The sequence below is a fragment of the Trachurus japonicus genome, chromosome 13 (assembly GCF_045865225.1).
Source record: "Trachurus japonicus isolate A0001 chromosome 13, Traja_1.0".
Taxonomy (NCBI): domain Eukaryota; kingdom Metazoa; phylum Chordata; class Actinopteri; order Carangiformes; family Carangidae; genus Trachurus; species Trachurus japonicus.
Window position 1 is genome coordinate 24,446,874 of NC_140919.1, and position 25,194 is coordinate 24,472,067.

At 41.1% G+C, this 25,194-nt stretch overlaps 1 protein-coding gene across 2 annotated transcripts; it reads right to left on the reverse strand.

Moving 5' to 3' along the window:
* Positions 1-23,760, reverse strand: cwf19l2 (CWF19 like cell cycle control factor 2). Of its 2 annotated transcripts, none has more exons than XM_085795507.1 (19): positions 23,641-23,760; positions 22,286-22,396; positions 21,871-21,996; positions 21,473-21,595; positions 20,262-20,381; positions 20,047-20,140; positions 18,949-19,064; positions 18,048-18,606; positions 17,632-17,854; positions 11,356-11,470; positions 9,711-9,812; positions 7,474-7,602; positions 6,734-6,871; positions 2,890-3,102; positions 1,846-1,962; positions 1,546-1,701; positions 1,359-1,439; positions 558-659; positions 1-180 (listed from the first exon to the last, which is right to left on the reverse strand). In XM_085795507.1, the coding sequence occupies exons 1-19, from the start codon at positions 23,731-23,733 to the stop codon at positions 40-42; spliced, it is 2,859 nt and encodes a 952-aa protein (XP_085651633.1). In that variant the 5' UTR covers positions 23,734-23,760; the 3' UTR covers positions 1-39. The 2 variants fall into 2 exon arrangements, with proteins under 2 accessions (XP_085651633.1, XP_085651632.1); XM_085795506.1 differs by having other exon boundaries at positions 18,949-19,067.
* Between the last annotated feature and the right edge of the window lie 1,434 nt (positions 23,761-25,194).

Consider the following 25,194-nt stretch of genomic DNA (forward strand, 5'->3'; position numbering starts at 1 on the left):
GTGTGTGTGTGTGTGTCTTTGTCCCCAGGCTGTGTCCAGTTATCCCTCTGCCTTGGTACAGTCATATGGTTTCCACCATTTAGAGAACTGCAAGACTTTTTTCCTCTGATCGTCAAAGTTCTCTCTGATCATTTTCCTCCAACGTCGTGGCTCCAAGTCCATCATGCCTCCAACCACTTCCTGTGAGGAGAATGAATAAGTGATTGATCATTTTGAAATACAGATGTAATGTAAATAGAATTAAGCCTCAGAATCATTACAACGCTGGGCTGCAAGAACAACTCAGTTGTAAATTGTGACTATTCTGATGCTGTTACTATGGACCAGATGATGATTTATCACTAAACATATGTTGTTTGGCTGTGTCTGATATGGGAAACGTATGCACTGAAACCTATGCAAAAAAGTAATGTAAAAATCAGGTCGTCATAATGTAGCTGCAACCCATTGTCACATATGCACAGTTAAGTCTTGAAACTGCAGCAACTTAAAGAAAAAAAAAAGGAGAACAGCATGACGATGCATGAGGTGCAGTAAGTTAAATACATAAAACTGACCTTGCCAAAATAGTGGGGGAACTTCTGTTCATTTTCAATGACATGAGCAAACCCTCCCTGGAGTCCAAAGTCCACAGCAAAGTAAGGCAGCCCTCGAGGAACCTAGAGGGGCAATACACAAAAGATTTAAAACAATTAACAAGGACAAGTGAATACAAGGACAGACAGAACAAAGCAAAGTCAAGATGCTGGGAAAGAAATAAACAAAATATAAGAGAAACCAAAGGAAATTAGACTACAATCAGTTGTATGCCTCTGCCACTCAAGACTACTCTCAGGAGACATGCCCATTTATCCAGAATCACAGAGTTTCTGTGAAATTTTGGCTAAAACCTGTTTTTGAGTCCAAGTGGAAACATTAAGAGGTTCCACTGTGGAGGTCTAGATATACATTCACAATGCCAAAATCATGTTCATAAGTTCACAGTGACTTCAACCTTTGGCCACCAAAGTATGTCCTTGAATCAAAGCAATGTTTTTACCAAACTTAAAGACATTCTTTTGAGACATTGGAGATATATTGTGTTTACAAGGCCAAAACTACAGTTTGTGAGGTGACAATGACCTTGACCTTTGATCCTTCCAAAATCCTATCAGTTCATCCCTGAAACAGTGTTGTCTGCTGAAGTGTTGTCAGAGCATTGCTGAGATATTGAGTCAAACAGGCAGACAACCTGAAAACAACACACCTATGCTCTGGGTGTCTTTGGTGTGGAAATATAAAAGGAGACTGAGGTTTGAGACAGAAATATAAAAAGAAGATAGAAATATAAAAAGAGAGACAAAGATAATAGAGCATACAGCATGACGGATGTCTTTTGAAGAGAGGTCAACAACTTTCTTGTTCATGGCCCATTCCTCATCACACTCCATGATTGCTTTCTGGAGACATAGAGAACACACTTGACATATACATTTTTTTATGCAGTCAAACCTATTTACTCATTTCCATTTTTTGACTGGACTGTGACAACACACACACACAGACCTTAAAGTATATGGGAGCCATATCGCCCAGCTCACGAGGCATTGGGATACACTCTAGGACCATGTGCTGTCTTCTGCGTGGGTTCATGTGTGTTTCCATGAACACACAGTCCAGCTCCTGGGACTCAAACATGCGCACCAGAGCACCGCGGAACAGCTGAGGACAGCAAAGCAGCACAGAAGTGAACTCACACTCATTCTTGCTCAAAGTAAACTGTGAAAAACGTAGGTCGTATTTCGTTCTAGTTATTTGTACCACCACTTTTAAACAGCAGTTATAGGGGAGCGCTGACTGGCTAACCTGCATCTCTGACCAGATGTCCTCGTCCAGAGTGGTGGCAGAGCAGTGGTGCTGGAGAGGACAAATGAGACAGTGGCCCTCTGCCATTGAGACTCCTGCAGGCAGGCTCAGGTACACCTGGACACAAGATTACAGGCATAGAGTCAATAAATAAATACTGAATCCTCTTTAATAAATAAAATTAAATTACATTTTGGTTTCCATATTCTTCTCTAATAGTAGACTGATTGTGACAGAATGAATTTTGACTGCTGGTCTGACAAAACAAGATGCTGACACGCAACACCTTTGGGAAATAATGGCTCAGTTAAAGGGACAACGAGGAGTTTCTATTTGGTTATAAAAAAGTCTCACGTTAATGTGGATGAATCTCCGCTACCCACACTTGTTAATGGGCCCATTTTCGATAAATATATCGTTTTGTCTCTATTGTTATTTTGTTATTATTAGTGGTGGCGGAGATGCTGGTCGAGCCGACCAGCGTTTCTTTACTTTCGGTTTCGTGGCGAGTCATGAGAATAACGCCGCCGAATCACTGTTTATGGTCAGAACTACCACGGTATGTGAACCTCTTTGAACCTCTGACTTTAATTCTTGATGAATGAAAACATGAGTCTGTCTTGCGCCGGTCAAAGAATTTCACGGTGCGCGCGGAGGCTCATAAATGTAGTGTGAAAAAGCTTCGCTTTTCCAAAAAGTTTTGGAACTCCTCAACCATAAACGGCAATACGGCGGCCATAACCGGCAATACGGCGGCGTTATTCTCATGAGCGTCTGTGAAACCGAAAGTAAGGAAACGCTGGTCGGCTCGCCCAGCATTTCCACCACTAATAATAACAAAATAACGATAGAGACAAAACGATATACAGTATTTATCGAAAATGGAGCCATTAACAAGTGTTGGTAGCGTAGATTCATCCACATTAACGTGAGACTTTTTTTATAACCAAATAGAAACTCCTCGTTGTCCCTTTAAGAAATAAGTCATTTCAGCACAATTTTCCTCGTAAAGTCTCAAAACTGCCCACATTCACGATCCTTTACCTTGCTTCCGATCGCCACAATGAGGTGTTTCTGGAGCTCTTGGCTGCTGAAGCAGTGATGGCATTTCTCCATGGAGGCAGCCAGCCTCCTACTGTCCCCAATGGCTTTGCTCCTCATCCTCTCCTCCTCCCTCCCCTCGCCCTCCCGCTGCGCCGCACTCGACACAAACATGTCATCCAGCGTGTAGTTGTCGCCGTCTGTCTTCCCCATCATCTGGAGAATGGAGTGGAGCAGAGGGAGCCGTGAAGACGACGGGGCGCGACAGGCGAGACAGAGAAGAGGAGTGGAAGAGGAGATGGAGTGGAGGGGGGAGAAGGTGAACAGTGTTAAACACCGTGTGATCATTACTGGCCAAACCTGGACCTGAATATTTCTCTCTGCAACAAAAAATGACTACTCACACTCTTTGTCAAAATTATTTCTGTGGAGAATTTCGATGAATTATAGGTACGTAAAATCATTTAGTGTGCTTACCATTTTAAATGGTAAGCACACTAAATGTAGCCTCCATTCACATTTCAAGCTTGAAACAAACCATTCTACAAAGGCACTTCTTCTATAGAGATTACTAAGTAATGGTAATCCTTTAAACTTCAGTAGAGACACAGACTGTCCTTAGAACCTAGCTGGTAGCTTCACTAATTGGTGTATGCAGGTTCCACAGCACATTCTGCGTGTGTGTGTGTGATGATGTGTCTGAACTGCCTTGCATGTAAATCTGTTACTGTGTGTTATAGCAGTGTGAGGCAGGATACTGAGTATCTACTGTGGTGTTTCTACGTCTGAGTCTTGTCACCATAGCGACTGGGCAACAGGTTGAAGAGAGTGTGTGTGTGTGTGTGTGTGTGTGTGTGTGTGTGTGTGTGTGTGTGTGTGTGTGTGTGTGTGTGTGTGTGTGTGTGTGTGTGTGTGTGTGAGAGAGAGAGCGAGAGGCAGAGAAGTATGGCTGAAGTGTGTGTGCATGACTCGCTGTGTAGGACAGTGTGTGAGTGAGAGTGAAAATTGGATTAGTTTAGTGACAGTGTGGGAGGGAGGGATGGAGTGTGTGTGTGTGTGTGTGTGTGTGTGTGTGTGTGTGTGTGTGTGTGTGTGTGTGTGTGTGTGTGTGTGTGTGTGTGTGTGTGTGTGCGTGTGTGTGTGTGTGTGTGTGTGTGTGTGCAAAGGACTGCACATGTAAGTGTGGAGCAGCACATGCTGCAATGGTCCAGGAGCAGACAGTATTTCTGTTTTACACACACCATTACAGGTACTCTCATACACTTACATGTGGACTAATTAGTCATAATATAGTAGTAATAAATCAACATCCACACTGGATCTCCAGCATCACTGCTCATGTGTTTTTTCTTTACATAGGTGTCAGCTAATGATAAATAGATACATTTATGATGCAATCTAAATAATAGATTGAGAATGGAGCGTGGGTGAGATTAACATATGTCTGGCACAATACTCATGTAATATTCAGAAATGTCCCACATCAAACCTCCAGACATTCCTAGTGTGCTAATGAGCCTCTGACCAGTGGATACAACTCGAGAAATGGTCCCTGAAAACAGGGTGTAATCCTTAACGAAGATTGATCTACCTGCAGATACCTGCATTACTGAGGTAAAGAGATGGTAAAAAAAAGTCTGAGTTCTCCATCTTGTGTCCACACAGCAGAGGGACACATATTTGCACATTCCTGTTTCTGGATGCACATCAATTATTGATAAATGTCAGTGTTTTTACCGGCCACAATAAAAGCAAAGAGCAGCAAACTGGTAAACGTGCATGAACTTAAGTTTGATTGCACCAGTAGGAGACTGTGTGTTTGGGTGATTCATTTCTGTAATATACAAAATAAACTGTCATTCATCATTTCTTTTTACTTCAGAGTCCATTCAGCAAAGCCATGTGCCATGATTTTTGAATGGCAGATTAATGAAAAGGTGAGGTGAGATGAACCAGCTCCAATGATGCTTCTAAGCCTTTAGCTCTTACTCTTTGGTGAGATAAGATGGACACCTATGTCAAGGAGGAGCAGCCACACCTCAGTTTATCTCATAATTCACACCAATGAAGATCTAAACATTTGTGATGATTCTGTCACTTGCCCTACGTCAAAGATTCACCTACTTTTTCCAGTCTACACAGTGATAGTATGAAAAATATTTCTAATATGGAGAAGAACAATACAATGATGTGTGAAATTGTATTTGTTAATAAATGAAACTTGGATGAAAATCCGACCATATTCAGAGACAAATTTAGACATAGATGGAGGTAATTCCAATGGGTTCATTTACTTTTTTTCGTACCACTGTATAGCTGTGATTAAAAGTGGTATTTATAGAAGCCTTGCCATGGTAACTGTGGATGTATTTTTAGTGCCACTCTTTGTAGGTGAAGAACGTGTATGTTTACATACACATGCAAGTGCAATGAATATATGAGTGAGGGGCAGCAATTGTTTGTGTGTGTGTGACAGAGAGAGGGCATGTGTGTGCATAAGCAAGTGAGTGAAAGTCAGAGAAAGAATAATCATGGCATGAGCTAAAGCGTTTGTCTTTTCCTAATTGTCATGGCAACCCCTCCATCCCTTTGTTGTTCGTTAATGCTTCCCTGTCATACATGTACACACAGCTGTCAGCCAGATTGTCACACTACTTGTCCTTGTCATATTCCTACCTACAGAGAGAAGACATAAACAAGTGGAGGAGAGAAGAAGGACAAAGGAAAGTGAGTCTCAGCTCATGGAAAAGTGGAGTCTGACACAGACACACACACACCTGCTGTTGTGTGACTATTTCAAGCACACGGTGAAGGAGAGAGTCGCACAGACAGACGAGTAGATGTAAAAAGTAGTAGTGGAGAGAAATGGATAATGGCACAGGGCCAGATTCCTACCTGCCTGACAAAACGTCTATCCTTTTCCTCAGCTGAAGGGCAGGTATGACACTGATCCTTTCCATCAACACAGATCCACACTGCAGCTCTGCAGCACTTAATGTCTACCTTCATCCATCTTTGCTCACAGTACTTTTTCAGTATATTGGCAAGGATACATAACCTATAGATCTGTTTTTCATTGTTTGGAATTTTCTTTTAGGTGCTCAAACTTTAGCCAATTAGCCTTTAACCATTAGCCAGTCTAAATGTTTACTAATTTGGTGTTTGGTCCATTTCCAATAGAGTTGGTGATCCCAAATTTTGATTTTGATTGCTTTATGCATGCACCTCATTACGATCATTAATAGCTTAGTTGTCAAAATGACGCATATTGCTCTAACTCTTAAAAAGAAAATCACTAATAATCACTAACTTCAATCCTTTGTCTGCCATTAATAAAGTGCATTCATTGCTCTCAATGTTCTTTTCAGCAACACTTGCATGCATTGTTGTATATGCACTGTAATTTATTAATTATTAATTCAAATACTGATAAAATATGATTTAAAAAATCTATCAATCCATCAATTATCCACATTAGCTATGAGAAACTACAACATCTTGACAAAGGCCACACTGCAAGTCAAAAACACATACACTTCTTCTGTTTAGGCTTCAAAAAATTAGTAATTTGCCACAATGTAGAGAACACACCAACTCTGAGGCACCCAAAATAGTGAGGTTCAAACAATAAAAACAATGAAAACTGAAAAAAATAATAAATCTAAACAATCAAACCATTCTGCTATCTGGCTGCATAATGTTTCACTGGTAAAACTCCATACTTGTACTTGCAGTTGCCTGTAGTCAATAAATGTTTTACTCTAATAATTATCAGTATCCTAAGGTGTCACTCACATTGCCAAGTTGAACTCAGCACCACACAGTGGTAAAACTTTGGTTTTCTTACCTTGGCAGCCATTCGAGAATAGAGGGCATTCTGATCCTGTGCAGAGCTCATCTTCTCCCTCCTCACCATTTCCTTCAGACCAACATTGTCATCATCCTGGAAATAGCGCACGCGTTGCCCTTCAACATGGGTCTCAATCTGGAGAGAGAGGTGAAGAGAGACTGTGTGAACAAAATGAGTCGAGGAAAGATAAGGTGGTGAGGAATAAAAATTCTCTGGAAATTTGGGGAGAAAAAAGAAAGCAATGTTTAAAACCACTGAAAAGGAGGGATGACAAAATGGGAGACCAAGGACAGTAAAGGGACAGGAGGACGGCTATTTAAAGTGGGTGGACTTAACATCCTGGAAAGATAAACTCTGTCTCTGAGCTGTCCATTTCTGTCTATCACACACAGACTGATCATGAGGGAAGCAAAGGGTGAGCCAGACGTTGAAGGAGACGAGGCCACTCTTAGCATTTGAAATAACCACTCTCTCATAACAGAGAATGGACTGGAGAGCTTTGTTTACATTACAAACGAGTCCATGCTCTAACTACGCACCCTGATTAATACCAAAGGACAAGAAAAGTACAGCAGGACACAAACATCTCATTTGCTTCTAATCACCTCCATCTAGCAACTAAAATTGCAGTAGTATGCAGAATCCTCTCCGTCTTCTTAGGAGCTGGTTTTCTGTTACTATTCTAATGCCCTGTAGAAAAGTTTTACACCAACCCCCCTCCATCCCTTTTTCTTTACCGGTTTCTTTTTCCGTCGTCCTCCGTGGGGCTCCTGAGGTCCGGAGGGGGCATTCACTGGCCAGGCCCGACCTGATGGATCCGTTCTAAACAGCAGGAGCTCCTGGTCTGCAGTGGAGCGACCCGGTTCCTGGCAAACCAAAACACAAACAGGTCAGTATCATTTTTGTTTGTTTTTGTGTTCTCCCAGAAAAAATGAAACTTTTTTTTTAGTCTATGAGGTATAAAACCTTGGCTGTCATATGTCTAGGTCTGGGCAATATCCAAAAAATAATACCATGATACACAATATATCACAATATATAATATTATTATTATGCATCATACATGTTATATCCAGTGTTATAATATGGCCTAAGCCTCACTCCATCAGAATAAAAATATCTCACAAGCACACCTTAAATAACCTGGCTAATTGCAAAGAAATTGTACTTGTTTCGAGTCACTTGGTTGGATAATAAATGAGAAAGTAGTCATTTTTTTGTTGGATAAAAAGAAAGAGGACTTGACTTCTGTTCAAAACTTCCAATAGCCCAATATTCTGATACATCTGCTGCAAATTAATGCTCAACACAAGTTTGTATAGTTCCAAGGCCAAAAGGTTTGCTTGCTTGGAGCAGTTGAAATCTCAGTCACAACTGTAAAAAAGGACACTTTATCTCATCATTTTTATGTAACACTCACTTAAATAGTTTGTTGGGAGATTGACCTGATTCAGAAAAAAAGTCTTATGTAACCACAGCCGGTGTCTTATTAGATAAAAGACTGGGCATAGACTGACAGGTAGAGACGGACAAACAAGAACACGGTGGGAGTAAGAGAGATGATGTGAAAAAAATCAATGGAAATTGAAACAGACAAGATGGACTGTCAGAACTATGATCCAAGAGAGATTGAAGAATACTTCCTTTGCTACAGTCAGCACAGTTAGGCCTCTCAAGGGTGCACATGCAGTGAAAAAACACAAATATATGAAAATATGAGGTAGGCAGGCAACAAGAGTCAGAGCACTGAGTGATGAAGACAAGCCAAAAGTCTCCCATAGCCAGACTGGAAGGGATCCCAAATGAGTGCAAATCAGCGACACTCCATCTTTAGGAGGGCTGAAGTACCTCTCAGTTGATAAGTGCACTAAAACCTAAGAATTATTACATTTTCTCTGAAACCTCACCAAGGATTTCACTGTGGTCTTGTTATCTGAACAGAACGGCCTTACTTGAATTTGACCTAACTTACAAACGTGCATGCATGGCATGCACACGCACACACACTGAATGTCCTCTGGTAGGAAAGAGTGTCATCAGCACTAAAAGACATTTGTTCCAGGAGTAAGACATAAAAGTCAAGTGGTGAGGAGACTTCAAACAAACAAATTAAAAGCAGTTAGATGTATCAGTGTACATTTTTATTTTTTAAAGACGTTAGTTTAGGCGGCAGTGCTTTCCTGTTAAGGCTGCGGGAAACCCTGCAGTTTGGTTTCATCTCCAGACAAGCGCATGCACTTTTCTTGCCTGCTGCATGATGGGAGACTGCATGTCTGCCCATCTCTCTATGGCTGTGTGGACAAATTTTGGTTTGAAACCATGGTTGTGAGGACATTTTTGTCCAGTCTTGGCAACTTCAAAGGGTCGTCTGAGGGTTAAGATTAAGTTTTATATAACCTTAAGTGTGCCGATCTACATTTAGACTATGGGAAGAGGAAAAAGAAAGACCCAGCAGATAAATGGGACACAGGGAGATTCAGAGTGTGTCTGAGTGTGTGTCGGGGGAAGGGCTGAGAATCTGTCTATTCCTGTGTGTGCATGTTTTTATATCTGTATATATGTCCAATTCAAGATGTCATGTCTGTGTCTGTTTAAATCTGCTGTGTGTCTGATCCACAGTTCAGTGAAGTGTGTATCGGTCAGTGTATGTGTGTGTGTGCAAGTTGGATATATAGTAAATCAAGGGGAAATAGCACTGTGTAGACATCTGCCCAGGGGAAAACAACTTTCTGGAAACAGCAAAGGAAGTGGAGAAAAATATTTCCAAAGAAGTCCTATTTGTCCTTTTTTAGTTAAAGTATTTGCCAAATGCGTCATAAAATGAATGCAGTCTAATACAAAGGCCTGCAGCAAATCCTTCTTTCATGAAGGGTGCAACATCAGTTTAACTTTGTGGTGATTCTGAAGTGCTGTCAAGTGTCTGATTATTTTTTGTTTTACGATAGACAATAAATAAAATACAAAATCTACAGACCTGGTTTGAATTGGCTGCTTCTTGTACCTTCTTCCTGGCAGTGTGGATCTCTCTGGCTTTCCGTACCGCATCCAGCTGTGATTTCAACTTCTCAACCAACGCCTGCAACACACAAACACACATACTTATTTATATTCTGCATAACCAACAACAGTTTTTCAATGACACCTGATGTCTTTACAGTGTTCAAGTAAATATAAAAATTAAAATTCTTGGCAGACATAAGAGTATAAAAGCAAGTTTAATAAATGAATTAATGGTTGAAGTTGGATAAGAGATTTCAGATAAGAGGTTTTTAGGCAGAACACAGTAAAACAGAGAAACTGCAGATGACTCAAAATAAATAAATAAAAATGATCTGCCTCAAAGACATAAACACACACACAGAACCTCCTAAGCCATACTGCCATGACAGATATCAATACCTCTATGTACATGTACAGGTCATGAAAGTGCACAACAGTTAAAGGCACTTAACACGCACTAACACACACACACACAAGCGGTTTGGGAATATCGGTTTGATTGCTTTGTCGTGTAGGGAGATGCTGGCAGTCAGGCTGATAACACTCTGGATTATAGGTGTGACCGTGTGTCTGTCTGTGTGTGTGCGTCAGTGAGTGCGCATGAGTGTCTGTGTTTTGACAGACAGCCTTTTAACACTCTCAATAAGAGTTCCCAATACCACTCTTAGCATTGACACGTGAAGACAGAGGGGGGAGTTAAGTGCACAGATCAATGGATGCTATAAATTAATGGATCCCCTGCTGTGCTCTTAAATCTGCCCAAAGGGGGAAGGCAATGTGTTGAGAAAAAGCAAATCAACTGCCACTTAACCCATAAATCTAGAGCTACTTTAATGCAGGTCCAGCCTTCAAAGAGAATAATAAACTATAATAATAAAAGTGATTGAAAGACATTCATTTTATCACATATATACAGTATATCACTATAAAAGCGAAGTGAACATGTTTAACAAATACTTGTTTGGCAAGAATAATGGTGGACTGTGGATTGTTTTGTAGTTATGAACCAGTTTTATGTAGGTTTATATTGTGTTCTGTGAGTTAATCCTAAATCTGCTTATTTAGCCCAGTTTCCACAAGTCCATTAAAGCAGAAGTAAGCGATCCGGTCGTTTTGGCTAATGCTGCGTTCCAGGCAGGCTTTTGAAACCGTAAATTACAGCTTCACAACTTACGACTTTGTAGCGTTCCAGGCAACCCACTCGTGTTTTTCCGTGAACTCGTACCAGATCGAACTGGTACGACTTCACAGGTCGGAAAAACACGAGTTACGAGTTGCCTTGAACGCACCATAACAGTCCTCGTCCCTACGTCACCACATTCACGCGCATCCCTTGGCTGCACACACAGCCCTTCATGCCGTTCTCTCTCCTCATTGGATAAAAACTGTAGGATACGAGAAATGTTTTCTCCTCGGCTCAGAGCAGAGCAGAGTGACTGACAGACCTGTGTTTCGGTCCAAACACTCTATGTAAGTGATTGCTGTCGGAAGATATAACTATTTAAGACTTATATTAACACAAATATATCGCTTACTTCTGCTTTAATAAGTGTTGGACATTTTATAATTTCCACTGGAAATCAAGGAGACTAAGAGCAAAATAACATGAACCTACTGACCGTTTTGCCCATGATCTCTGCCTTCACCAACTGGCTACCCAGTCTGTTCATCTCCTCCTCTGACATCAGGGGAACCTCTTCCTCCTCCTCTTCTTCCTCACTTTCACTCTCACTTCTAAGAGGAGAGTTTGAAGGGAAGAGAAAAGCCAAGAAGAGAAAGGGACAATTAATTTAAAAAAAAAATTAAAAAAAGACCAGACATCCCTCACTCCATTACAATATGTGGTCGATTTTTTAAACAAATTCCAGATCTTGATTGAGCAAGAAAACATTCAGACTTGAAAACACCAATCCTGTTGATTAGTGATGTTGCACAACAACATTATACCAGTGATACGCTAACACCTAGCTATAGAACATCTTCCTCTTCTGAACTTCTCCACTCTCCCAAATTTCCCGCATAATCCACCTTCTGAACAACATAACTCACTGACTTAATTAGTTTTAGTCCATGATTCTTTAAAAGGAAACTTAATTGGAAGTTTTTATTTTTATTTTAACCATTTAGTTGTTTTCTTCTGAACTCTCACTGTGCTCATCTGTTATGATTCATTTGAGTCTGTGCCTCCCGGAGATCATTACATCTTTGCCTGGAAGGATCTGAACTGCAGTCTGGGAAGCATCGTTCTAGGCTATTACACTTCTCATAGCCTCATTTCCTTCTGCTGCCACACACTGCAGGCTCATTTCATGCTGCAGGGGTTCCGGGTGCTGGTTTACCCAAACAACTTAGCCTAATGAGGCAAAGCACAGAACGAAGAAGGCTTTACATGGCAGCGATACTCCGACATCTGGCCTACAACACTGCTGCTGTATGCTGGACCGCCATGAAAACATGCAAGCTTATGACGCAATCACTTGGCTCAGTTTGGAAGAGTTTCTGTGGTAATACATAGTAAATGAAATTGAATATCCATGCATAATGCTGATATAGCATTCAAAATGTACAACCTCAATTCCAAATAAGTTGGGACGTTGTGTAAAATGTAAATAAAAACAGAATGCAATGATGTGCAAATCTCATAAACCCAAATTTTATTCACAATGGAACATAGTAAACACATCAAATGTTGAAACTAAGAATTTGTACCATTTTAAGAAAAAAAACAAGGTAAATTTGAATTTGATGGCAGCAACACATTTCAGAAAAGTTGGAACAGGGGCAACAAAAGGCTGTAAAAGTAAGAGGTACTAATAAGTTAATAAGAATCAGCTGGGGCAGCATTTTGCAACTAATTAGGTTAATTGGCAACAGGTCAGTAAGAGGACTGAGTATAAAAAGAGCATCGAGCTGAATCTCTGAAAAGTAAAAGTAAAGATAGGCAGAGGTTCACCAGTCTGTAAAAAACTGCCTCTAAAAAGTAGTGGAACAATTTCAGAATAATGGGCCTCATTCACCAATATCTTCTTAAGAACCTTCTTAGATTATTTCTTAAGTTGTTCTTAAGAGGTTCCTTAAGAAAACCCTACGTCAGATTCATCAACGCGTTCGTAAGCCTCAGAATTGTTCGCAGCTGTGTTCTTATGCCATCTCCTCGTAAGTTGAGGGCGTGTGCCAGGTGAGTCTAATTAACATATGATTAGCATAGGTAACCGCCCCATCAATGCCCGTAAAAGGGCATGAGACTGCAGGGCCGTGTGCAAACAGAACCCACAGGCACTGAGCAGAGAAGGTGAAGTGAGAAAGAAAGTTGAAATGCGCAAATGAAAATCTGGGAGGGAGCACCATGACTCCAAACGTAAAAAGTAGTGAAGTGGTGCTACTGCGGCAGGAATGAAACAAAGAAACAACCGAAAGGCTTATATTTAGTTTATATTTTTATATTTATATTTAGGCTATATTTAGTAGCGTCAGCAGTGGATGCAGCTCTTCGGGTTGTTATCAGAGAGACCACACTCTCACGTGTGCCAATAAAAAGATATATAAAGAATCATAAATATCATCATATTATCACATATCAAAAAAAACAGTTGTGTGTAGTGTGAACACTTACAGTAAGTGCACTGTTGCAGCCCGCAATTAGGAAAAAAAAAAATCATATCGGCAGCTGTATGCCCCCCCCCCCCCCAAAAAAAAGAGAAAAAAAAAACAACTGATATGAATTAAGTGTCTATAATGTTTTTTAAGAGACTGCAATGATTTGTCAATTATTATTATTAATATATATCAGGGTTTCCCGCAGCGCTTTCCTGTTAAGGCGGCCGCCTTAACAACAAAGAGCTGCCGCCTAAACTAACATCTTAAAAAAAAAAAAAAATGTAGCGATATTCGCCGCCGCCGCCCCCCCCCCCCGCATCGTCTCACACACATACACACCACAGAGAAGCGCGCACGCATAACAGCAGCGCGTGTTGAAAGCGAAACTTTAATACGGCACGGCGCGGCGCGTCCCCCCCGTCGATCGATCTGCCCCCCCCCCCCCCCCGTCGACAGGTCAGACACCACCTTAACTAACAAATTTTCTGGGGGAAACACTGTATATGATTATTAAAAACATCATAAAAGATGGGGCGGTGCGTGGCGCAGTGGGTAAAGCGGCCGCCCCATGTAGAGGCTACAGTCCTCAACGCAGGCGTCCCCGTTTCGAATCCCGCGTCGGGCAGACATTTCCTGCATGTCATTCCCCCTCTCTCTGCCTCCCCCTTTCCTGTCTATCTCACTGTGCTATCAAATAAAGGCAATAACGCCAAAAAATATACTAAAAAAAAAAACATCATAAAAGATAAGAAAATAATTCTTATTCAAATCATATAATATCATACAACTGCAGAACAAAAGAAAATGCTATAATCGGTTATTTTTGCAGAAGTCTCAGCACCTAAAAGTGCGTAAGTATACTCCTGACTGTTCGTAGATTTTGTTCTTAGTTAAGAACAAATTCTGGATAAGAAAACATTCATGAATGCCACAATCTTCGTAAAAACTTCGTAAGTAGGAGTTAAGAACAAATTTGTTCTTAAGAACGGTTCGTGAATGAGGCCCATTGTTCCTCAACGGAAAATTGGGAAGACTTCCCATCATCAACAGTTCATGATATCATCCAAAGATTCCAAGACTCTGGAGAAATCTCTCTGCCGGTCTGTTCGGACAAGGCCGAAAGTCAATATTGGATGTGTGTGATCTTTAGGCCCTCAGGTGGCACTGCATTAAAAACAGGTCAGATTCTGTAATCAGTGAACATCTCTGCATGGAAACGCTTCCCCAAACAATGGGCCTCATTCACCAATATCTTCTTAAGAACCTTCTTAGATTCTTTCTTAAGTTGTTCTTAAGAAGTTCCTTAAGAAAACCCTACGTCAGATTCATCAACGCGTTCGTAAGCCTCAGAATTGTTCGCAGCTGTGTTCCTACTTGATGAATGCCATCTCCTTGTAAGTTGAGGGCGTGTGCCAGGTGAGTCTAATTAACATATGATTAGCATAGGTAACAGCCCCATCAATGCCCGTAAAAGGGCATGAGACTGCAGGGCCGTGTGCACACAGAACCCACAGGCACTGAGCAGAGAAGGTGAAGTGAGAAAGAAAGTTGAAATGCGCAAATGAAAATCTGGGAGGGGGCACCAGACTCCAAACGTAAAAAGAACTTAAGTAGTGAAGTGGCGCTACTGCGGCAGGAATGAAACAAAGAAACAAACAAAAGGCTTATATTTAGTTTATATTTTATATTTATATTTAGTAGCGTCAGTCGTGGATGCAGCTCTTCGGTTGTGAGAGACCACACTCTCACATGTGCCACCATAAATATCATCATATTATCACATATGAAAAAAAAAACAGTTGTGTGTAGTGTGAACACTTACAGTAAGTGCACTGTTGCAGCCCGCAATTAGGAAAAAAAAAATCATATCGGCAGCTGTATGCCCCCCCCCCGGGGGGCAAAAATGATATGAATTAAAGTTGTCTAATAAAAGTTTTAAAGAGACTGAAATGATTCGTCAATTATTATTATTAATATATATGATTAATTAAAAACATCATAAAAGATAAGAAAATAATTCTTTAATTCAAATCATATAATATCATACAACTGCAGAACAAAAGAAAACGCTATAATCGGGTTAATTTTTGCAGAAGTCTCAGCACTTAAAAGTGCTTAAGTATACTCCTGACTGTTCGTAGATTTTGTTCTTAGTTAAGAACAAATTCTGGATAAGAAAACATTCATGAATGCCACAATCTTCGTAAAAATTTCGTAAGTAGGACTTAAGAACAAATTTGTTCTTAAGAACGGTTCGTGAATGAGGCCCATTGTCTGTAAACGCAGTTTCCCGTGCCATCTACAAATGCATGTTAAAGCTCTATAATGCAAAGAAGATGCCATATGTGAACACTAGGGCTGACCCAAAAAAATCTAAGCGTCGAGCTTCGTTCGTTGCCATGGTAATCGATCATGAAGTCCGTTTTTTTTTTTTCAGTTCAGTTCAAACTGATTAATCCAGGTGTGTCTGACCTCACAACAATGGTCAGACACACCTGGATTAATCAGTTTGTCCCTCTGATGAAGACCCGATGAGGGTCGAAACGTCCCTTCATTTGGGTACAGTCACTTTGAAGTGGCCCATTTGATATCTTCACTGCTAGTATCTCGTCCTGGGCTGTGAGCACCGATCAGTGAATGAGACCCGGCTGAAGCACAAGAGAACCTGTTTCCATATGCAGTGTTTGTTTGCCATTACTTTCATTATTTCCGTTATGGTCGCGGATACCCCCCCTCCCCCGTCAGACGTTACGATCACGCACCCCCCGGCCGTCAAAGCTTCGATTTTGATCGATTTTATGTCCGCGAATAATCGATTATCTAAATATGATAATCGGGACAGCCCTAGCGAACACCATCCAGAAACACCGCCATCCTTTTTGGGCCACAGCTCATTTAAAATGGAGTGAGGCAAAGTGGAAAACTGTTCCGTGGATGCCATGTCCTCCCTACTAAAGAGGAGAGGGACCATCCAGCCTGTTATCAGCACACAGTTCAAAACCCATACCCCCTGCATCTCTGATGACATGGTGGAGCATTAGTGCTTATGGCATGGGCAGCTTACACATCTGGAAAAGCACCATCAATGCAGAAAAGTACTACATACAATTAGAACAACATCGGCTCCCATCGAGACAACGTCCTTTTCAGAGAGGGCCTAGCATATTTCAGCAAGACAATGCTAAACCATACACTGACTGCATCCATTACAACAGCATGACTTCATAGCAGAAGAGCTGGTGCTGAACTTGGCCTGCCTGCAGTCCACACCTCTCACCAATTGAAAACATTTGGGCTATTATGAAACGAAAAATCCAGCAAAGAAGACCCCTAATTGTTGAACAAGAATGGGACAACATTCCCCATCAAAAACTGGAGCCACTCGTCTCCTCAGTTCTCAGACGTTTATGTACTGTTGTTAAAAGAAGAGGGAATGGTTCACAGTGGTAAACATAGCCCTGTCCCAACTTTTCGAGATGTGTTGCTGGCATCAAACACAAAATTACCTTATTTTTTTCTTAAAATGGTACAATTTCTTTGTTTAAACATGTGATACTTCTCTGGAATTGGGGTTGTATAGTAACAGTGACAATAGACTGAGATTAGCATCAAAGAGGAATGACAATGAGAGACATAGGAATATAATTAAAAGAGAGAAGAACTGGGGGAGCGTAGTGAAATTAGCAATAAGCCGTGTTAAAGGCACAGCTATTGCTGGTAAATCAGATATATGAACGATAACATTCGAGCTACAGACTCAGAGCTCAGATACTGAAGGGGTTTCCTGGGTCTATCAAGACTAATGTTCAAAAGCAGATAAGGACTTTAGGAGCTTTTGCAGGTCCTTTGAAACTAATTGAGCACATATGTGAAGACAGAGCTAGGTTTAATGGAAGGGATTAGTGTGGGAACATCTCTGGTAAGGTTGTAATATGAATACATTAGCATGATATCACATGCACGGATACTTTCATCCATTGTCTCTTAAAAGTTTTATGTGTGTCCGTAGTTTATGTTGGTGTGTGTTTTTGTGTGTGTGTGTGTGTGTGTATGTGTCTCAACATCTCTATGTTGGGTTGTATTAAGCCAACAGGTTACAGCCCAGACTGTAATAAGTGAATATGCAGCTGAAATTATTAACATTGTAGTTGTTACATTTGTAGTAACAAGGTTCTACTCAAATAACTAGTCATCAAGCTGAATGACTTGTCCACCACACCACAGAATTAAACACTGGAATATTCAATCAATACACTAACCTAACCTTGTTTTGAAGGTAAGAAATCAAGTTTAAAAACCTGGATGTCTTGTCACCACATGGAGCAGCTTGAGCAGCAGTCACAGTTTTCCCAGGATCCCTCTCTTTCTCCAGCTCTGGTTTTTCCGGGCTGTCACATTCTCGGACGGGATTGCTGCTCTTCTTCCATGAAGGAACAACGGTGTTACATGGAGTGGAGTCTTCATCGTCCGAGCTGGGTTTCAGAAATCCTGCCGAGGGCCGAGTTGGAGGACGCTCCGAAGCTGCACAGTTAAGACATTACATATCATGTTATGGCTTCCTATACACGTGTAATCTATCCTAATTAGGGTTTTACACACATGATCAAGACATGCAACTTCATGCAGCTGTTATTACAAAATCAGGTCCTTATGGAGTTCCTTCTGCAAAATTTGACCTAGACATTAATTAAAAAAGGCCTCAACATCAACCCACCTTCACCACTGTCTTCATCTTCTGAGGGTTTGAGGAAGCGGGCTTTCAGTGACCCGAGAGAGAGGGAACGTTGACCCCAACTTTCCCCAGATGATGAAGCATCGGGCCGATCTCTCTCTCTATTTCTTTCTCCATCTCTTTCCCTATCTCTGTCCCTCTCTCTGTCTCTATCTCTTTCCCTTTCTCGCTCTCTGTCTCTATCCCTGTTTCTATCTCTTTCTCTGTCTCTATCCCTGTCCCTCTCTCCATACCTGTCTCCATCTCGGCGTCTATCCTCCCCTCCTCCCCGATACCCTCCCCTCTGCCTCTCCCTCTCCCCTCCTCTTTCAGGGTGGTATCTCTCTCTGTCTCGGGGTGATGAGTCTCTTTCACTTTCGTTTCTTCTCCACCGACGTTCACTTTCACCATCTCCCTCTTTTCTCCTCCATCTCTCCCTGTCTTCATTCTCTCCTCTCCTCCAGCCTCCTCTTGATGGGCCATCTCCTTCTCTTTCTCCTTTTCTTGGTCCATACACAGCTTTCTCTGCTTCAGCAAGTCTTTGCTGAAATTCCTCCATTGACTTTTAAGAAAAAAGAAACAAAAGACATTAAAATACTTGAACACTGTCTCTGGCCCAAAACAATTTGTCATTAATGTGTGCATACAAAATAAAACCAAGGCTAAAAAGCTTTCAATGTGTTTTTTGGTCAAAGTTTCCATCTAATTTCAAGAAATGACCTTTATGCAATGTGAAAGCATCTAACTGAACAAAAGTGACACACACACAAATAGATTATTGTTAATGATAAAGCACAATGACTGTAAAACGGATGTCTCAGCTTACTTGCAGAAACACAAATAAGGTTTGTTATAAATTGACTTAACAATGTTCACTGTGTGTTTAAATCCTGTATATCCTCACTCCATATCTCTCAGCCACCACATCACTGAGTTTGCGCTGCTGCCTCTCGGCCTGCTCCTCCATCCTCTGGTAGCTCTTCCTCAGCCAACTCAGACCTCCGTCATTAACTACCGGGCCTGCTGGAATAGGGAGAGAAAAATGAATGAGGTAAACGTAAGTAAAAGAGTCTCAAATCCACGGGAAATAAATTATCTTTTTAAAATCAAAAATATCCAAATATTTGAGCAGTTTGAATTAGTGTGAATACATGCAGACATTGAGTGTGACTGATGAACACAATGGCCAACAATGACAATTTTGACATTTGACATTTCTGTTCCATTTAGAAAAATCTATCCAATGTATAAAATATGAGGTGAATACATTTTATTACATAACAGAAATAAACTGATTCTTCTGTCAGCAACCACCGATGGTTTTTGAATTGCTTTGTTTTTGCAACGGCATTTCAAGCTATGTATCACCTTTTTTTTTTAAATGATCCATATTACAGGATCATTATCACAAAGTGCTTCCTTGGCAAAAAGGTGCAAAGGAAAAGGAATGCGAACACTAGTCTGTACCTCCTGCAACCCAACATAATTAGAAGCCAAAATGAGATAAACAACATCCCCATCTGGCACACAGTTTGAGGGAAAGAGTAAGCAAGTTTGTGTGTGTGTGTGTGTGTGTGTGTGTGTGAGCGAGCTTATCCTGCCTTGCTGTAAAATAAATCCTGCAACAGTGAGTGGATGCCAATTCTAGGGCTGTATTTAATGTGTAAAGATAAGAGACACATGTACACATACCTGCAGTCAGCTCAACACAGATTATTCTCCATCTGTCTCTTTGTGTGTGTCTCTCTCTACATCTCTGACACAGTACTCTGTGATTTCTGCCTCCTCCAAAACATCCATGTTGACTTTTCTGCCTATAATTCTAATCAAGCCCTCGACTGAACCATAACGTTTTAAACGACTCCAAGAAAACAGATGTGCAATATGTTTGAAAACTCCAGAATAGAAACTAAACTCACCCTATTTCAGTGGCCAATTCCAGTGGGTGCATATAATAATAATCCACAGGTCTTGATAAAGACTAATGAACTGAAAAGAGTACCTTTCTTTGCTGCACTACCAGCCAGAGCCTCTGGAGGCAGACCAGTTCCCCCATCCTTCCAGTATGGGTTCAGCTCCAGTTTGTGTAAACCAGCCTGAGGGAACCACAGACAGACACACTAGAATCATTTCTGTATATTTACAATGATACAGCACACGCTAGAAGAACCAAACAGAAGGCAAGAAAATTAAGAAGTGGAGAAAACAGATGCACACCTGTTCAATGGCCTCAGCCTTTGCCCTCTCCTCCTCTTTCAGTCGTTCTTTTTCAGCCCTCCTCTCTGCTGTGGACGAGGTCTTCATAGCCAGGAAGTCAAAACTCATCCATTCGTCTCTCTATAACATGGAGGGAGACATGAGGGAAGTTAAACAAACACAAAATGATAAATGACAGTGTAACCACAACTTTATGTAACCAGACTTTACTGTTGTTTTGAATTTACTATTAAAGGACAATTCCAGGCGAATTCAACTCAGGGGTGTATTTTCATATCATTTTAGGTCTAAAAGAATGAATCTGAAGATTTTCAGTTTAATCGCTCCCTTTTTTTTGCGTGTAGTTGCGTCTGTCCCCCCGCATCGCCAAACGGCAGCAATGATGGGAGTGGATGTAAGTTCCGCTGTTTAGGCTGTTTCCAGCCCTCAAAGTCCGCGTCATTTTTTTCCACAGAACAGCATCAGATGGCTTACTCAAACATGCACCGAGAAGTTTATTTACTTCAAGCAAGCCGACATGTTTGTAAAAGTCGATCTAATTCAAAGTCACCCCCCGGAGTCTCGCGCGAGACCCAAGATTGCCGCTCGGTGTGTTCAGGTGCAGTGGGAAAAGCTACCGTTTGTGTCATAAACACAGGAATATCAACTCTTTACTTGCTTCAAGTAAAAAAAAACTTCTCTCGGCGCATCTTTGATGTAGCCACCTGAACGCTGTAATGTGAAAAAAATGTACACTTTCAAGCAAGTAAAGAGTTGATATTCCAGTGTTTTATGACACAAGTGATAGCTCCTACTGCGCCTGAATACACCAGCACTGCAACTTCGGGCTCGCGCGAGACTCCCGGGAAGACTTGAATTAGATCGACTTTTACAAACATGTCCGGCTTGCTTGAAGTAAATAAACTTCTCGGTGCATGTTTGAGTAGCCATCTGATGCTGTCTGTGGAAAAAAAAAATGCGGCTTTAAGGGCTGGAAACAGCCTAAACAGCGGAACTTACATCCACTCCCATTCATTGCTGCCGTGGCGATGCACGGACAGACGCAACTACCGCAAAACAGGAGCGATTAAACTGAAAATCTTCAGATTCATTCTTTTAGACCTAAAATGATATGAAAATACACCCCTGAGTTGAATTCGCCTGGAATTGTCCTTTAAGAGGAAAAGGAGAGATCATTTCACAACATCTATGTCAAAGCAGGCAGCGATTACCTGGACATTCTGCACTGGACCGACATCGCTCTCTGAATCTGAAGGCTTGGACTTATCAGAAACCTGCCATGGTTTTGCAGCTTTCGTCTGAGGCTGAGCCTCAATCCACTCATCTCCTGAGTCCTGACACAGAGAGGGAGATGGAAAGTGTAGAAAAGGGAAGGATGGTGAGGAGGGGAGGCACCATATCAAAACAAAAGGATGTGAAATGAATAAATGAAGGGTGAGAAACCAAAGCTGATTTTTAAATAAAGACTCATCATCGCTGGGCAGGATTCAAGTCACTTTAAAGATTTAAGCTAATAAACAGTGGAGCAAAACCTACTGACATTATTCAGGAGTTAACTTGAGACCTTATACAAAGAAATCCAACAGTGGACAATGACTTAATAACCTACCTCTGAGCTGTCACTAGAGCCACCACCTGCTTCTACTGTCTTCTTCTCCTTCTTGGCCTTCTTTTTCTTCTCCTTTTTCTTTTTAGATTTCTTTTCTTTCTTCTTCTTGTTCTTCACCGAGCCCTCCTGTTGGGGAGATTCAGGTTCTATGAATTTGATGCTTTTCATGAACAGTGTCTTTGATAGTCATTGAAACATCTGTTATATATGTTCAGGAATAACCATTTGTACTAAATGTTTAATACAATTAGACAGTTCAGTAATGAACATCAATATTCACACTATCTGTCAAATTACTGTTTCATGCCGAAGTAGCACTACCACTACAGCTTTGAGGTACAGTACAGTCAGCCATCATTGTTATTATTAGTTGCTAATATATGGACAACTTTGAGTGAAAGATTATGCATCTTACTTCCTCTATCTGCTGTAGTCTCTGGTTGATTTCAGGGAGCATCCAGGTGTCCTCCCCTCTCTGCCTCTTCAGCTCCTTCCTCTTCTCTTCTTTCTCATACTGCTGCTTGGCCTGGATGGGGGGAAAAATATGACTCCAAAAGACACTCACACACATAAGACTCAACAGTTCAAAGAGTACTGAACTAATTCAGTGGGACTGAGACAGATGTTGCAGCCCTAATGGACAGATATTGACCAAGAACAATAATGAAGGTGAAATGGAAAAGAAAGAAAAAACGTTTTTTTAAATAGTGAGGAGATAACTAAAAGATGACTTTGAGAATGACTTCCATTTAGAAAAATACACATCTAAAGAAATGTTATCATTTTAATTTATGAAAAAAAGGAAACCAGATCATCAAGCCACTGTGTGCATATAAAGCTTGGGAAATTGTACAACATGATGTAAATGTGTGACATAAAAGCTAATTGTTAAACCTTTTTCATCTTGTTTCTCTGTTTGTGTTAATCCACAAACAGAGAGATCATTCTCTCATCATAAAAGTAATGACACCGTCTACACATTGCCACGATCCTGCTGATGAGATTCTCAAATATTTGAACACCAGAGTGCTTTTTAGCTCCACGTTTATCTTCAGGATGTAAATAATGACAGTTAAATCATTATGAGCCAATTGCTCTTCAAACTCAGGCAGAATAAATTAGACCTTTACTTTGGCCAGATCAAGCACAGGTGAGCCGTGCAGATAATGTCTTTACAACCATCACTGCTCATCTACAGGAGGCATCGTATGCTAGTTTAGTCTGTGTATCTGGCAACAGTGTAAACAAAAAGCTACACAGCAAAAAGGGATTACGCACAATTGGAAAACTGTGTACATACGTGATAACAAAAACGATGGTCGGTCCTAATCTTTATGCTGGCTACAGCGTGTAGCTACGGCCTGTGACATAAAAGCTGTATAAACACTGCTGCAGGTCTCCTATCTGCCTCACTCAGTGTTTGTGCTATAACTCACGGGCTACGTGCTTGTGTGTTTGTGCCCAGACACACATTGGCAGGCTAATGTGAAGACGCACCTACGCTCTCAGCTTCCCAAGACATACAGAGAGATGGAGAGGGACACAAAGATAACCATTTAAATTACTGATAAGGATAATTTCACGGAAAAATAGGCCGAGTTCCTCCGCGCGTGACAACAACGTTGTTGCTCTCCGACGTAACGTTGGCTGTGTTGTTAGCCTGTTAGCTTTCATCCCGGACGAGCAGGTCTCTTCTAGGAGCATACACCGACTTAATGAGACAACCCGAGATTACATAGACTTGTTGCTTCGACTCCTCTCGTTTCCTACCTTTTCTAGCACCTCTTGTCGAGCCTGTCGTTTATTTTCCTTTCTTTGGTCAATGCTGCTTGTACTCTCAAAACTGCCTCCGTACGCCGCCATGACACTGCCGCCAACTGTTTGATGAACTGTCGCAAAGCACTGTTGTTCGCGGCACTGAATGAATGAATGAATTGTGGTTCTTGTAGTCCAAAAACGTCTATATCCAAATCATAGACTGTATAAAAAAAGATCAAAATGCACTGTTGTATGCCCATTGTTGTTTTTTGCTGCTGTTTTTAACTTTCTGTGACTAACTGTTATGTTATTGTCAGTCCTGTGGTTTTATATGTACCTTGCACCACTTCATGCCCAAGTCAAATTTTATCTTATCTTGTGAAATCACTTGTCAACAATGTAGCCTATAGTAGCCTACCTATAAGAGAAAATAAAATAAACATCTCATGGTAGCCAGATTGTGTTTAAAAGAAATGTGCCCCTGTTATTCCTTGAAGATAATGTCTTCATCATGTTGCTTATGGCTAAGAGGCTAAAGAGGGCTGGACAAGTTTCTGTCTTGTGGACAAATGCATGTAGCAGACATCTTGTTTTGTGGATGTTTGGCATTGACTGTAGTCATAAATTGAGAAAAAAAAAGTTAGCTTGTCTTGCTGATAAATTAAAATAGGCCTACAATGAGGGGGGAAAACAGTAGGACACAAGAGATGAATATCAAGTCTAAAGGCCAATCTAAGGGCAAAGGAGGAGAAGACGACTTTTTGACAGAAATCCAATGGCTGAAAAATAAAATCCTGGAGAGAGGACAGACTTTGCAAGTCAAGGAAAATCAGAGGGCAAGCAGTAGAAATAACTCAATTAAATTAGATTGAGTTAAATCAAACCTAAAAGTAAATCAATGAGTTCCGGCAGATGTCGCATTTTAGGACCAGGATCACAATTGATACCAGAGGTGGACTGGGCTGATGTCAGAGCTTTGTGCAGGCCAGTTAAATTATTCTACACCAAAAATATTTCAACAATAGCCTATTGGTTTATAGGGGCACTGACGTGCTGAAATACCAAATTCTTGCCACAGAGCAGACAATTCTAGAAAATCTGAGGTGGCATAGGATTTCCCTTAATCAGAACTAGCCCATTTCTGGACAGCCCCAGATCAAAAGTAGAAAAAGCAAGGACAGCATTGTTCACATGCTTTTGGTTGTATAACCTCTTAATGCTGCTGTACCTCTCACTGTGAAATTATTCCGTTTTCAACATGGCACGTCACACGTATCACTAATCCACCAGGGAATTAATTGTTGCCAATTATTTCAGCATAAATGTCTCTTGACTCCTGTGAGCGGAAGGTTTTAAATGTATCGTAGCCTGTCAAATCAATGAGCTATACCTGGGGGAGGCACACCTTTAGATTTTAATTATCTGTCCAAATGTCAGGCACATATGTGCTGACAGACTCAACAGCAGCACGGGCAAAATGATAACACTTCTCTCACACCCACATCACTGAGCAAGATACCACAAAAGAAATCTCTCGCTTTCTCTCTCACACATGCACAAAGCCTG

Bases quoted from the DNA above. Each gene is read 5' to 3' on its own strand.
- cwf19l2 (XM_085795506.1), bottom strand. From the start codon at position 23,733: ATGGCGGCGTACGGAGGCAGTTTTGAGAGTACAAGCAGCATTGACCAA. The intron at 20,382-21,472 runs GTAATCGCTGCC...TCCATGTTATAG, and splicing joins GTCCAGTGCAGAATGTCCAG to AGAGACGAATGGATGAGTTT. The intron at 1,963-2,889 runs GTAAAGGATCGT...TCTTGTGTCCAG, and splicing joins TTGTGGCGATCGGAAGCAAG to GTGTACCTGAGCCTGCCTGC.